The 14,473-nt window shown below is 42.9% G+C and overlaps 1 protein-coding gene across 4 annotated transcripts in view; it reads left to right on the forward strand.

The window, feature by feature from the left end:
* The window catches only part of PTPRN2 (protein tyrosine phosphatase receptor type N2), a 1,957,978-nt gene that overhangs the window by 1,026,870 nt on the left and 916,635 nt on the right, over positions 1–14,473 (forward strand). For all 4 annotated transcript variants that reach the window (XM_049861881.1, XM_049861880.1, XM_049861883.1 and 1 more), the window contains one exon: positions 13,944–14,023. In XM_049861881.1, coding sequence (XP_049717838.1) covers positions 13,944–14,023 — 80 coding nt within the window. The remainder of the gene's footprint in view (positions 1–13,943; positions 14,024–14,473) is intronic.

Consider the following 14,473-nt stretch of genomic DNA (forward strand, 5'->3'; position numbering starts at 1 on the left):
AGAATCCTCAAGAAAACCACTGTAACTGATAGAAAAGTTCATCAGAGTATCAAGATACAAGATAAACATTAAAAAATCAGTTGGATTCCACTACACCAAAGGAAAAGAACATCAAAGAGGGAATCACCAAATCAATACCATTTATAATAGCCCCCAAGAAGATAAAATACTTAGGAATAAATCTTACCAGTGACGTAAAAGACCTATACAAAGAAAACTACAAGACACTGCAAAAAACCAAAAGAGACCTACATAAGTTGAAGAAACATACCTTGCTCATGGATAGGAGGACTTAACATTGTAAAAATGTCTATTCTACCAAAAGCAGTCTATAGATACAATACAATTCTGATCCAAATTCCAAGGACATTCTTTAATGATATGGAGAAACAAATCACCAGCATCATATGGAAGGGAAAGATGCCCCAGATAAGTAAAGTGTTACTGAAAAGATGAAGAAAGTGGGAGGCCTCACTCTACCTGGTTTCAGAACCTATTATACTGCCCCAGTGGTCAAAATAGCCTGGCAATGGTACAACAACAGGTGTAGACCAATGGAACAGAATTGAGAATCCAGACACAAATCCATCCACATATGAACAGATGATATTTGACAAAGGCCCAAAGTTAGTTAAATGGGGAAAAGACAGTCTCTTCAACAAATGGTGTTGGCATAGCTGGATATCCATCTGCAAAAAAATGAAACAAGACCCGTACCTCACACCATGCACAAAAACTAACTCAAAATGGATCAAAGAAATACCTAAATATAAAATCAAAAACGATAAAGATTATGGAAGAAAAAATAGGGACAATGTTAGGAGCCCTAAAACATGGCATAAACAGTATACAAAACATACTAACAATGTACAAACACCAGAAGAGAAATTGGATAACTGGGAGCTCCTAAAAATCAAACACCTATGCTCATAGGAAGATTTCACCAAAAGAGTAAGAAGACTACCTACAGACTGGGGAAAAGTTTTAGCTATGACATTTCCTATCAGTGTCTTATCTCTAAAATCTACATGATACTGCAAAACTTCAACAACAAAAAGACGAATAACTCAATTAAAAAATGGGCAAAAGATATGAACAGACAGTTCACTAAAGAAGATATTCAGGTAGCTAACAGATACATGAGGAAATGCTCAGAATCATTAGCCATTAGAGAAATGCAAAGGTACCATGAGATTCCATCTCACTCCAACAAGGCTGGCATTAATCCAAAAAACACAAAATAATAAATGTTGAAGAGGCTGTGGAAAGACTGGAACACTTACACACAGCTGGTGGGAATGTAAAATGGTACAGCTACTTTGGAAATCGATTTGGCTCTTCCTTAAAAAGCTACCTTAAAAAGGTAGAACTACCAAAGGATCCAGTAATCCCATTCCTTGGAATGTATCCTAGAGAAATAAGAGCCTTTACACGAACAGATATAAGCACCCCCATGTTCATTGCAGCACTGTCTACAATAGCGAAAAAGATGGAAGCAACCAAGGTGCCCATCGACGGATGAATGGATAAGTAAATTTTGGTATATTCACACAATGGAATACTACTTATTGATAAAAAATGATGATGAACCCGTGAAACATTTCATAACATGGAGGATTCTGGAAGGCATTATGCTGAGTGAAATTAGTCAGTTGCAAAAGGACAAATATCGTATGAGATGACTATTATAAGAACTCGAGAAATAGTTTAAACAGAGAAGAAAATTTTCTTTGATGGTTATGGTGGGGGAGGGAGGGAGGGCGAGGGATATTCACTAATTAGATGGTAGACAAGAACTATTTTAGATGTAGGGAAAGACAACACACAATACAGGAGAGGTCAGCACAACTGAACTAAACCAAAAGCAAAGAAGTTTCCTGAATAAGCTGAATGCTTCAAAGGCCAGCATAGCAAGGACAGGGGTTTGGGGACCATGGTTTCAGGGGACATCTAGGTCAATTGGCACTATAAAGTCTATTAAGAAATTCTGCACCCGACTTTGGAGAGTGGCGTCTGGGGTCGTAAATGCTAGCAAGCAGCCATCTAAGATGCATCAGTTGGTCTCAACCCACCTGGATCAAAGGAAAATGAAGAACACCAAAGACACAAGGTTTTTACTTTTTTTTTTAGAGACAGAAAGGGCCACTGAAACCAGAGACTACATCAGCCTGAGACCAGAAGAACTAGATGGTGCCTGGCTACAACCCGTGACTACCCTGACAGGGAACACAACAGAGAACCCCTGAGGGAGCACGAGGGCTATAGTATGCAGACCTCAAATTCTCATAAAAAGACCAGACCTAATGGTCTGACTGAGACTAGAAGGACCCCAGAGGTCATGGTCCCCACACGTTCTGTTACGCCAAGACAGGAATCACTCCCAAAGCCAGCTCTTCAGACAGGGACTCCACCTTATCAAGCACCCAGGAAACCCTCTCAGTTTCGCTGTTTGTGCTTCACGTGATGCCGTCCTTTCTGTAAACCTCCAAGGAGGCAGCTCGTATACAAGCTTCTTCTTAGAAAGTACTGTTTTTTAAAGGACAAATACACAAGGCTGAAGGTGCAGCCCCCCGATACAGACAATGGTCCACAAAGAAGTGGAATGCATGGTTGCTGGCCAGAGGTTCTTATTCCTAGTTACTGTTAGAAAACTTCTAAAAATAGGAGGGTTGGGAAAATTGCTGCACTAGTGCCACCAGAGGGGAATGCCGCACATATCCCTGAGATGCTCTGGTACAACATGGGTCAAAGAGCCTCTCCTCCTGTCTAGAGTGGCTAGTGCTGGAGGAACTTTCAGTAAGCTTGTGATGGCACAGAAGGTTTTTGTTGTAGTCGGAGTGAATGAGCTTGTGTAGAAGGAAGGGGGCGAGTCCTCCATGGAAAGCTCAATTCCAGGCCTGGTTGCCTCTGGTGATACCAAATCTTCTGGTATCAGTCTTCTGGGTCTGGGTGGTCTCAGTGACACCCAGGAATTAGACTTGCAGTTGACACCTCTTTAAAAGACTTCTTCACATCATCACTCATCAAAGAAGCAGCAATGTGGCCTTAGCGAGCAAGCAGGTCTGTGTTCAAATTATGTAAAGTTATGCATTTTGGATCAAATAGCATAACCTCTCTGAACCTCGTATGTAAACTTGGGGTGATGATGCCTTGCTGGATTCTCATGAGGATTAGAAAGCATATATAAAGTGACTGGGGCATGGCACAAAGTAGGTGCTCAAGTCATTACAGATGCAGGTACCAGGAACGGTCAGGATGGTGATGGTAGCTGCTCAGGTCATCACAGATGCAGGTATCAGGAATGGTCCTGATGGTGATGGTAGCTCCTCAGGTCATCACAGATGCAGGTATCAGGAACAGTCCTGATGGTGACGGTAGCTGCAGTGGGATGTACCGCTTTTGTGTGGTCTTTCTTGCCATGGTCTTATAACTCCCACCCAAGTGACTGGGTGGGACTGTGCCAATAGGGTAATTGTGGCCCACCAAGGGGATTGGTCAGTTTTGCCATCTTGCTGGCCTTGAAATGAGCCATCCCAGATGTGGGAAAGAGATGATTCCACCACCACCAAGGAAGAAGAGCCAGGAGGGAGTGTATCCTTTGAATCCAGGATCCCTGCACTGACTGAGAAGCTCCTGCAACCAGGAGACAGAGAAAGAGAAAGAGTAATGTAGCGTAGAAGACAGTGAGAAGCAGCAGCAGAGAAAGACCGGCAGGAGAGACTGGCAGGAGAAGGCAGAGTGAGCAAGAAAACGGAGTGCCTTTGGGTGGGAGGCTAGCTGGCAGAGCGGAGTGCCTACAGGTACTTGATAGAGCTAAGTTTGCCGAGCCACAGAGCTAGAGGCAAGCACCTTCAGGCCGAGGCTTACTTGCAGAAAGGGGTAACTCTGGGCACTTATCAGCAGAACTAAAAGAGCTTTGTGACACTTGCCTGAGCATAGCAGAGGGTGAGGGCCAGAGAGAGGCACGCCTGCAAGCACAGCTTAGAGGAAGTCCTGATGGAAGAACTGTCTCCTAAGTGTTCCTGAATCTGAATTGTAACCTGTTACTTCCCTAATAAACCCCCTTATTGGGAGTATTGTCCGTGAGTTCTGTGTGGCCATTGCAGTGAATTGTCGAACCCAGCAGAGAAGTAGAGAGTGCCGTGGCAGGGACAGTTAGTGTCAGAATCGGTAAAGACAGCGGAGAGAGGAGGCATGTCTGACTGCTGTCTCGTGGGAATCAGCCTTGGGCTATTGATCTTGATACTCCCACCCCCTCGTGAAGTTAGAGGAGGTCAGACACTGCCTCCACGTTGTTTTTACAGTACTTAACATTCATTGAGTGCTTTCCACATACTGGGGTCCTGGTGGTGCAATGGTTGAGAGCTCTGCTGCAAACCAAAGAGTCGGCAGTTCAAATCCACCAGCCACTCCTTGGAAACCCTATGGGGCAGTTCTACTCTGTCTTATAGGGTCGTTATGAGTCGGAATCGACTTGCCGGCAACACGTTTTGATTTTTTGGTTTTACTATACACTAAGCACTGTTCTACAGCTGTATTCCTTAATAACAAAGGCAACAATACAATACTAAAAACAAAGCAACACGAAAAAACGGTTGCTGTAGAGTTGATTCCAACTCATGGCAACTCCACGTATGCATAGTTGAACTGCTCCATAGGATTTTCAATGGCTGTGATCTTTCGGAAGCAAATCCCAGGCCTTTCTTCCAAGGCCCCTCTGGGTGGGTGTGAGCCACCAACCTTTCAGTTAATAGCCCAGCACTTAACAATTTGCACCACCCAGGGGCTCCTAGTAGGGCTGTTGTGCTGCAGCTGCCTCTCCTCTTGTTTCAGGAGAGCATGGGGGTGGCAGGTGTATGGCATTTTTCTCCATAGTATATGTGTGCTAGGTCTTAGAGCTTTGTGAAAACAAAGAACTCCTCATGGTCTTGTGAAAAAAATTCTGGCCAACCGAACCAACCAAACTCAGTGCCATCGAGTCGATTCTGACTCATAGCGACCCTATAGGACAGAGTAAAACTGCCCCACAGAGTTTCCAAGAAGCGCCTGGCGGATTCAAACTGCCAACCCTTTGGTTAGCAGCCATAGCACTTAACCACTACGCCACGAGGGTTTCCAGAATTCTGGCACCTGAGTAAAATTTAGGTTTAGGAAATCACAGCTCTCAGGGAAATTTTTGGATGTAGTTTTAGATCCCAATTTTCATAAAAACCATGTGTATGTCTGTAACCCTGTATTATTACTGCTGTCTTGATGGTCGATGAGTACTTCTCTGTTGATAAGGCCTTTCTCTTAATTTTAGAAAGCAGTTGAGCTCAAACATCTTGGATCAATCAAAAATATTAACTGATTATCTACCATGTGGTCCTCTGCATGTAGTGCACTGACGAGAAACATCATGCGTGCCCTCGAGGAGCCTCGCATTCAGGGGTGGATAACAATTATGGATGAAATAGTTGATGTGCAACTTAAGTGCTAGGTGTCAAGCAGTCACTGCACTTGCTAGAAGATTTTAGAGAAGGCGGGAATCCATCCTGGTCAGGGTATCACTCAGGGCTAAAGGAGAGAGTCAGAACTGAGTGGAGCTTGGACAAAGGAGTAGAATTCACTGCTCAGAAGCCAGGAAGGGAACGTGGCTGGCAGGAAAATTGACTTTAATAAAGGCACAAAGGCAGAAATAAGTATCTGCTTTTGTGGGCTCTTAGTCCCTGGGTGGCATGCACTTCTAACTGAAAGGTTGGAGTTAGAGGCACTTTGGAAGAAAGGCCTGGTGATCTACTTCTGAGAAACCAGCCATTGAAAACCCTATGGAGCACAGTTCTTCTCTGACACACATGGGGTTACCATGTGTCAGAATTCACTCGATGGCAACTGGTTTGGATTTTTTGGCATTTGTGGGCCTGGGAGGGGGCCAACTTCATTCCTTCTGAGAGTTTACAATAGGAATTAAAGGGACAAGGTTCAGCTAGGTCAGTTTAAGACAGAAGGGCCTGAAAAGCCAGAAAGAGGACTTAAAACTTGATTTGAGAGCAAGAACATAGTAGGTGTTGCTTAGAGGAGTAAAAGAGCGGAGGTGGCTTGTGAAGATACCTCATCCGGGTGCCGCATGCAGGAGGAGGGCTGGTCTCGGAGCTTACTCACATCACCTCAGCAGGGAGGTGGTAAGGGACTGGGGTACACAGAACCCAGAATGATCACAGAACCCAGAATAAAGGATAGCTAAGACGGCTATTTTTTTTAAGACGGCTGAGTCGGAATCGACTTGAGGGCACTGGGTAAGATGGCATTTTAAAGGAGTTTTAGCAGAACTGGTAACTTCCTGCACATTTCTCATATAAGGAAGTCAAAGGGACTGTCCATAAGGATGGGAATCTGGCTAGCTCCAAAGGCGTGTGGATAGAATGGCAGAAGCCGATTCAAGGGCCTCCTCTCTGGTCTACAAAAGCCAATGCTTATTTTTGCTTTGTGCTTTTGTTCAAATCAGCTGTCCTCAATGTTTTCCCTCCTTGCCTTTGAGTATTCAGTTCTACCCATCCCTCAAAAATCCACTCAGTTCCGACTTGCTCAATAAGCCCTGAGCTTGAAGTGATGCTGTAACTTCTAAGTAGAATATCTAATAATGATTATTTTATAATAATAATTACGTGGCTTAATGGTATAATATTTCACATTTATAGAGGGCTTGCACAATGAGCTAGCTCATTAGGAAAATAGGTCTTAAATTTCCATGAGGAAGTAGGACCAGAAATCGAGACCAAAGTATTATCAGCAGAGATGATAATTTAATCCACTAAAAGGTATAAGGTTTTAAATGAAGACTTAGGTCTGAAATCACACAAGATCAAGAAGTAGTAGTAGACTAGCCAGTCACTGGATGAGTGAATGTTGAAAGGTAGCTGAAGTGTTGGTAAATTGGGAAGGAAAGCAGGGGAGAGATTGTATTAGAAGGAGGTGGCATATTTCATTCCACTAGATATTTTTCTAGTATTTTTGCAATGTAGTTGTTATGTGCCATCAGTTTGGTTCTGGCTCATAGCGACCCTACATACCCCAGAATGAGATACTGCCTGGCCCTGCACCATCCTCACGATCGCTGCTATGTTTGAGCCTGTTGTTGTAGCTACTGTGTCAATCCATCTTGCTGAGGGTCTTCGTCTTTTTTGCCGACCCTCTACTTTACCAAGCATGATTTCCTTCTTCAGGGACTTGTTCCTCCTGATAACACGTCCAAAGTACTTAAAAGGACATCTTACCATCCTCCTTTCTAAGGAGCATTCTGGCTGTACTTCCAAGACCGATTTGTTCATTCTTCTGGCAGCCTGTGGTAATATTCCATATTCTTCACCAACGCCGTAATTCAAGGCCATTGATTCTTCTTCGGTCTTCATTATTCATTGTCCAGCTTTCACATGAATATGTGGTGACTGAAAATACCATGACTTAAGTCAGGAACACCTTCGTCTTCAAAGTGACATCTTTGCTTTTCAACACTTCAAAGAGGTCTTTTGCAGCAGATTTGCCTAATGCAATAGTTGTTTGATATCTTGACTGCTGCTTCTATGGGCTTTAATTGTGGATCCAAGTAAAACGAACTTGGACAACTTCAGTATTTTTTCTGTTTATCATGATGTTGCTTATTGGCCCAATTGTGAGGATTTTGGCTTTCTTTATACTGAGCTGTAATCCATACTGAAGGCTATAGTCTTTGATCTTCATTAGTAAGTGCTTCAAGTCCTCTTCACTTTCAGCAAGCAAGGTTGTGTCATCTGCATATAGCAGGTTGTTAATGACTCCTCTCCTTGAGATAGTCATTTTAATTTTTTGTGACTCATCTTGAACAAGGTGTCATTATTAAGTTATTATCACTCTGATGCACTTTTCTTTACACCATTCTTAGTATTGTTGTTGTCAGCTGCCATCCAGTCACCCCTGACTCATGGAAACTCAATGCACAATGGAATGAAATGCTGCCTGGTCTGTGCCATCCCCATGCTCTGTTGCAGATCTGACCCTTGTGATCTATAGGGTTTTCATTGGCTGATATTTGGAATCAGATCATCAGGCCATTCTTCTTAGTCCATTTTAACCTGGAAGCTTCACTGAAATCTGTTCAGCATCATAGCAATATGCAAGCCTTCACCGATAGATAGGTGGTGGCTGCACATAAGTTGCAATGACTGAGAATCATACCTGAGTAATCTGCATAAAAAAAAATCTGCATGGAAGGCAAGAATTCTGAACCACTGAACTACCAATGCCACATTTTTTTTAAGGCACCAATACTACCCTTTTATAAGGAGCCCTGGTGGTGCAGTGGTTAAAGCACTTGGCTACTAACCAAAAGATCAGTGGTTCAAACCCACCAGCTGCTCCAAGGGAGAAAGATATGGCAGTCTGCTTCCATAAAGATTTACACCCTTGGAAACCCCACGGGGCAGCTTGACTGTGACCTATAGGGTTGTTATGAGTTGGAATCGACTTGACATCAGTGGGTTAATACTACCCTTAGTATTAGTGCCTTTAAAAAAGTGACTTGATCATAAGCACTGAAAACAACTAATGGGCTCGTGGACATAGAGTAATTAGTGTTTGTACGCTATTATTTAACCAGTGGACAGACACTGAAGTCTGACACATAAAATGAAGATTAGAATTCACCACGTCTGATTGCTATCCCATCGTTAATGATGTTGGACAAGGTCGAGGGAGACTGTAAATTGCAACCCACGTTGTCTAAAAACGAGGCATGGCTGATGGACTCTCTGGCCTGCCCTTCCTGTTTTGCTCTGCCGTTTTCAGACTCAATTTCTAGGAAAGATGGTAGTGTTGTCTAATGTGTCTTTAAAAGTGAAGTTCCTCCTGTCTTTCCTTTCAGATCTCACTGTTCTGAAACCTGTACTTTTTTGACATAAGTGCTAAAGTACTTTTGGCCATAGCACAGACTGTTTTCTTGTGATTAGAAACAACTGAAAAGAAGGCTGTAGCTCTAATCTGGGCCAGAAGGAGTTGTAAGCTCCGAGTTCCATATCTGGAGGCAGAGAAAACTTGGGACAAGGGGAAGAACTGAGCTCTCCAGTAGGCCGTGTGTCATTTTATATCCTAAGTATGGAAAATAACCTTCAAAAGAAAGGTGAGAGAAAGATTCCTAGGAAACACTGGTCTGCGAGTGATGCAAGTCTAAAATAGAAATTGTTGAATACTGCAGTGATACACATTCATTTGGAATATTTCAATAGTGAGTTCTGAGAGGAGTTAGACATGTTGCTCATGCATCCCTGATGTTGCAAAATGTTGCTGTAGAGAATCTGTGCATATATCCAACTATAGGTATGGCACCTCCATTTGCAGATTCAACATATCCAAAAATGGGCTTCTCCCCAGTCTACTCCTCTCCAGTTTTCCTTATCTCAATTAATGGCTACTCAATCCTTGTAGTTGCTTAGTCAAAATGTGGAACTCATCACCTCCATACCCTCGCCCTGATCCAAGCCACCATTACCCATTGCTTACCAGTTATGGATTTAATTGTGTCTCCCAAAAATATCTGTCAACTTGTTGAGCCATGATTCCCAGTATTGTGTGGTTGTCCTCCATTTTATGATCTGATATAATTATCCTACGTGTTGTAAATCCTAACCTCTATGATGTTAATGAAGCAGGATTAGAGGCAGTTATATTAATGAGGCAAGACACAATCTACAGGATTAGGTTGTATCTTAAGTCAATCTCTTTTGAGATATAAAAGAGAAGCAAGCGGAGAGGAGAGGGACTTCCTACCACCAAGAAAGAAGAGTTGAGAGCAGAGTGTGTCCTTTGGACTTGGGGTCCCTGCACTGAAAAACTTCTAGGCCAGGGCAAGATGGATGACAAGGACCTTCCCCTAGAGCTGACAGAGACAGAAAGCCCTCCCCTGGAGGTGGTGCCCTAAATTCAGACTTCTAGCCTTCTAGACTGTGAGAGAATAAATTTGTTTCTTAAAGCCATCCGCATGTGGTATATCTGTTACAGCAGCACGAGATAACTAAGACACTAGGTTATTACAATAGTCTCCTAACTTGTTCTTCTTATGCCTTTTCCTCCCTAGAGTCTGTTCTCAACCTAGAAGTTTGTGACCTCAAAATTAGGTGGGGGATAAGAATTAGTTGGGAGTGCCTGAGTGCTACAAATGCTTAATGCACTCAGCTGCCAACTGGAAGGTTAGAGGTTCAAATTTATCTAGGGGTGCCTCAGAAGAAAAGCCTAGCAATCTACTTCTGAAAAATCTGACACTGAAAACCCTATGGAGCACAGTTCTACTCTGACACACATGGAATCAGCTCTATGTCAACTGTTTTTTTAGAATTAGTTGGGAGTCTGCTTCTATAGATCTGGAGGAAATTATGTGGCTACAGTCTCATTAATTGCAATAAAGATGGTGGAGATGAAGGATTCGAAGAATGTTAAGTAGAACAATATACACTGGATGGATGGATGGATGGATGGATGGATGGATGGATGGATGGATGGATGGATGGATGGATGGATGGATGGATGGATGGATGATAGCTGTAATCATGTCGGCTCCAACACGTAGTGCTTAGGGACAACAGAACAAAATGTTACATGGAACTGCGTCATCCTCACACTCACTAGCAAGTTCGAGTCCATCGTTGAGACCATTGTGCCAATCCATCTCACTTGCCCTCGCTGTCCCTCTACTTCACCAAACATGATGTCCTGTTCTAGCAATTGATTCTGCCTGATAACAGGCTCAAAGCAAGTGAGCTGTGATCTGTAAGATTTTCATTGGCTAATGTTTGTAAGTAGATTGCCAGGCCTTTCTTTTTAGACTGTCTTAGTTTGGAAGCTCTGCTGAAACCTGGATGACCATGGATGACCCTTCTCTTATTTGGAATACTGGTGACATAGCTTTTAGCATCAAAGCAACACACTCTCCACCACGGAATGACAAACTGACAGATGGGTGGTGATTTTGCCTTTAGTAGTATTGTTATTGGTAGTTGGGTTTATGGATATTGACAAGCTTCTGTACATAGCCAAGGAGAGCACATAGGGTGAAAAGGGAGCCAAGCCCCTGGGACCAGAGGAAGAACTAGTTGAGCTTAAAGGTCTGTCCATAGATAACAATGTGAAGTAGCCAGTAATCATCATGAAAAATCATTTTCCCTGCCAGATCTAGCCAAAACAGCTCTAGGCCCTGGAAACCATGGCCATGTGAAGCAGCATCTGTACTGGGAGTACAGATAGCAGTGTTCAGCCTTAGGCTGCAAGCACACCCACCTCCCTGCAAGTTGCTGTATCCATTCCTACTCTACATGTGACATGAGCTCTGAACTGCACACCTTCTTCTATAAGAGGGAGGGACAGGAGAGAGAAATAGGAGGGAGTATTCTTTCTGAGGGGCATCCATACAAATGGGAATCAGGAAACTGAGGAGCTAGGAAAGGAGAAACTGTGACTTCTTTTTTAAGAGTGGTATTTGTTTGTTTTCTCTCTGTTTTAATGAAGTTCCTTCTTAGTAGTCTAGCTGACCTTTTGAGAAATGATATAAGGGGTCTTGTGCACATATCTTCGCAAACAAGTAGGGGATATGGCGGGGGACATTGAGAGTCTGCCTGGATTGCATGGTGCCCACTTGGGCAGAATTTAAAGAACTTAGGTGGGAAGACAAGCACTACTGAAGATTCGGTAATCAATGTGCTTACCTACCTTCTCCCGTCTCAGGTTGTTCCTTTTCCTGTGCCTTAGAAAGACTTACCTTTTAGAAGATGTCTAAGAGATCAGTCAGTTCATGAAGAGCTATCTTATCACTGTAGTATACAGAGATGGGGTCCATCTGCATTTAAGAACTGATCCTGCATTCTTGATTGTTTTGAGATTTCTGTACATGGAATGGTGTGCCTGGGTGGTGCAAATGGTCAACTCATGGCTATTAACTGAAAGGCTTGAGGGGTTTGAGACTACCCAGTGGCACCTCAGAAGAAAGGCCTGGAGATCTACTTCTGAAAAGCCAGCCATTAAGAACCCGATAGGAGGGGAGTTTTTGCTCAGGGGTCATTGGGTTTGTGTTACTGGTATGGAATATTTTGGAAAAGCATAGCTATAAGTGTTGAACAATGTGAAGATCATAATCAACTTCACTGAATTATGCCTGTAGAAATTGCTGAAATGGTGAATATTTTCACCACAGTAAAAAAAAGAAAGAAGGAAAAGTCTATGGAACGCAGTTCTGCTCTGACACACGTGGGTCAGAGGAGTCTGACTTGATTTCACACCATTTGTTGTTTATGTACACAGTATTCAGGTTTCTAAAGTATATGGGGTCTTCGGATGAATTCATTTGTTATAATGTGATGTATTTTTCAAAATTGTCTTCAACATAGTATTTAAAAGCTTTGAATGACATTGGTAATTTGTATCTAGGAGTTCCTTTCCAGTTTTTTTTTAATTGTATAATTCTTAATTATAATGAGAAGAATGGGAATTCCGGAACAATTAATTGTGCTCATGAGGAACCTTTACATAGATCAAGAGGCAGTTGTTCAGACAGAACAAGGGAATACTGATTGGTTTAAAGTCAGGAAAGGTGTGCACCAGGGTTTTATTCTTTCACCATACCTATACGATCTGTATGCTAAGCAAATAATCCAAGGAGCTGGGCTATATGAAGAAGAACGGGGCATCAGGATTGGAGGAAGACTCATTAACAACCTGCGTTATACAGATGACACAACTTTGCTTGCTGAAAGTGAAGAGGACTTGAAGCACTTACTAATGAAGATCAAAGACCACAGCCTTCAGTATGGATTACACCTCAACATAAAGGAAACAAAAATCCTCACAACTGGACCAATGAGCAACATCATGATAAATGGAGAAAAGATTGAAGTTGTGAAGGATTTCATTTTACTCGGATCCACAATCAACAGCCATGGAAGTAGCAGTCAAGAAATCAAAAGACGGATTGTGTTGGGTAAATCTGCTGCAAAGGATCTTTTTAAAGTGTTGAGGAGCAAAGATGTCACCTTGACAACTAAGGTGCGCCTGACCCAAGCCATGGTATTTTCAATCCCATCATATGTGTGTGAAAGCTGGACAATGAATAAGGAAGACCGAAGAAGAATTGATGCCTTTGAATTGTGGTGTTGGTGAAGAATGTTGAGCATACTGTGGACTGCCAAAAGAACGAACAAATCTGTCTTGGAAGAAGTACAGCCAGAATGCTCCTTAGAAGCAAGGTTGGCGATACTGAGTCTTACATACTTTGGACATGTTGTCAGGGGGGATCAGTCCCTGGAGAAGGACATCATGCTTGCCAGAGCACAGGGTCAGCGGAAAAGGGGAAGACCCTCGGTGAGGTGGATTGACACAGTGGCTGCATGAGCTCAAGCATAACAATGATTGTGGGGATGGCTCAGGACAGGGCAGTGTTTTATTCTGTTGTGCATAAGGTAGCTATGAGTTGGAACCAACTTGACGGCACCTAACAATAAGAACAACAACAAGAACAACAACATAATTCTTAATGACTTTTGGTGGGCTTTTTAAACAGTTCCTGTCGAAAGAATTTAAAAAATATTCGCCTCTTTCCTCTCTGCTCTTGAACCATACAGCCTCCTTGGGAGCCAAATACTAGCATCTGTTTCTACAGCAATATTTCTTCTTCCCTTGCGAAAATATTTGCTTGTTATTTTTGGGTTATTGGGGCTGATTTGAATATTATAATGGTAAGAACACTGCAATGTATGTTTTAGAAAAATAAAGCTTATCAATAACATTACTTGAAAATGGAAGAAGACACTTGGCAGAGGTCAGGTTTGGAACAAGCAGTGGCCTTGGATGCATGTGCTTTTTAAGAGTATCAGTGTTTTCCATGTGGCTTTCAAATAAGCAACACTGTATTTTGACTTAGTTATGAACTCATTTTTAAATCATCTTTTCAGTGTTCTGGGACCAGCAGTGACCTTCAGAGTGACCTCCAATATCCAGAACGTGACAACTGCAGCTGTTGCTAAGGCAGCAGGTAAGGCGCACACACACACACACACACACACACATGCACACGCTCACGCACACAACCCCCACCCCCCCCCGGTCAGGGGAGAGAAAGATATGCAGCACAAAACACCCCAGAAGAAAGCACAGAGTTTCCCCTGGCAGACGGATATGTAATGAAGGAGGCAATGAGGACTTAGGGGCAATGAGGGGAAACTGAAGTATACTGTCCCAGAGTCGATAGCACTGCCTGGGACTTCATTGCTTGGAGAGGGGCTGGAGTATAGTGAGGCGTGGGCATGGCTTCCCATTGCAGGCAGGAGACCACAGTGCTGTAGCTGAGAGAGAAAAGGGTAGCTTTTGAAGACACAAGGGTTTGGCGTCTGTAGTGGCCCCAATGTGAACAGAGCAAACACAGTTGTGCTTTGAGGCTTTTCATCTGGTACTGGACAAGACGCAGAAACTGATTTTACTTTTA

The sequence above is a fragment of the Elephas maximus genome, chromosome 20 (assembly GCF_024166365.1).
Source record: "Elephas maximus indicus isolate mEleMax1 chromosome 20, mEleMax1 primary haplotype, whole genome shotgun sequence".
NCBI classification, from domain to species: Eukaryota; Metazoa; Chordata; class Mammalia; order Proboscidea; family Elephantidae; genus Elephas; species Elephas maximus.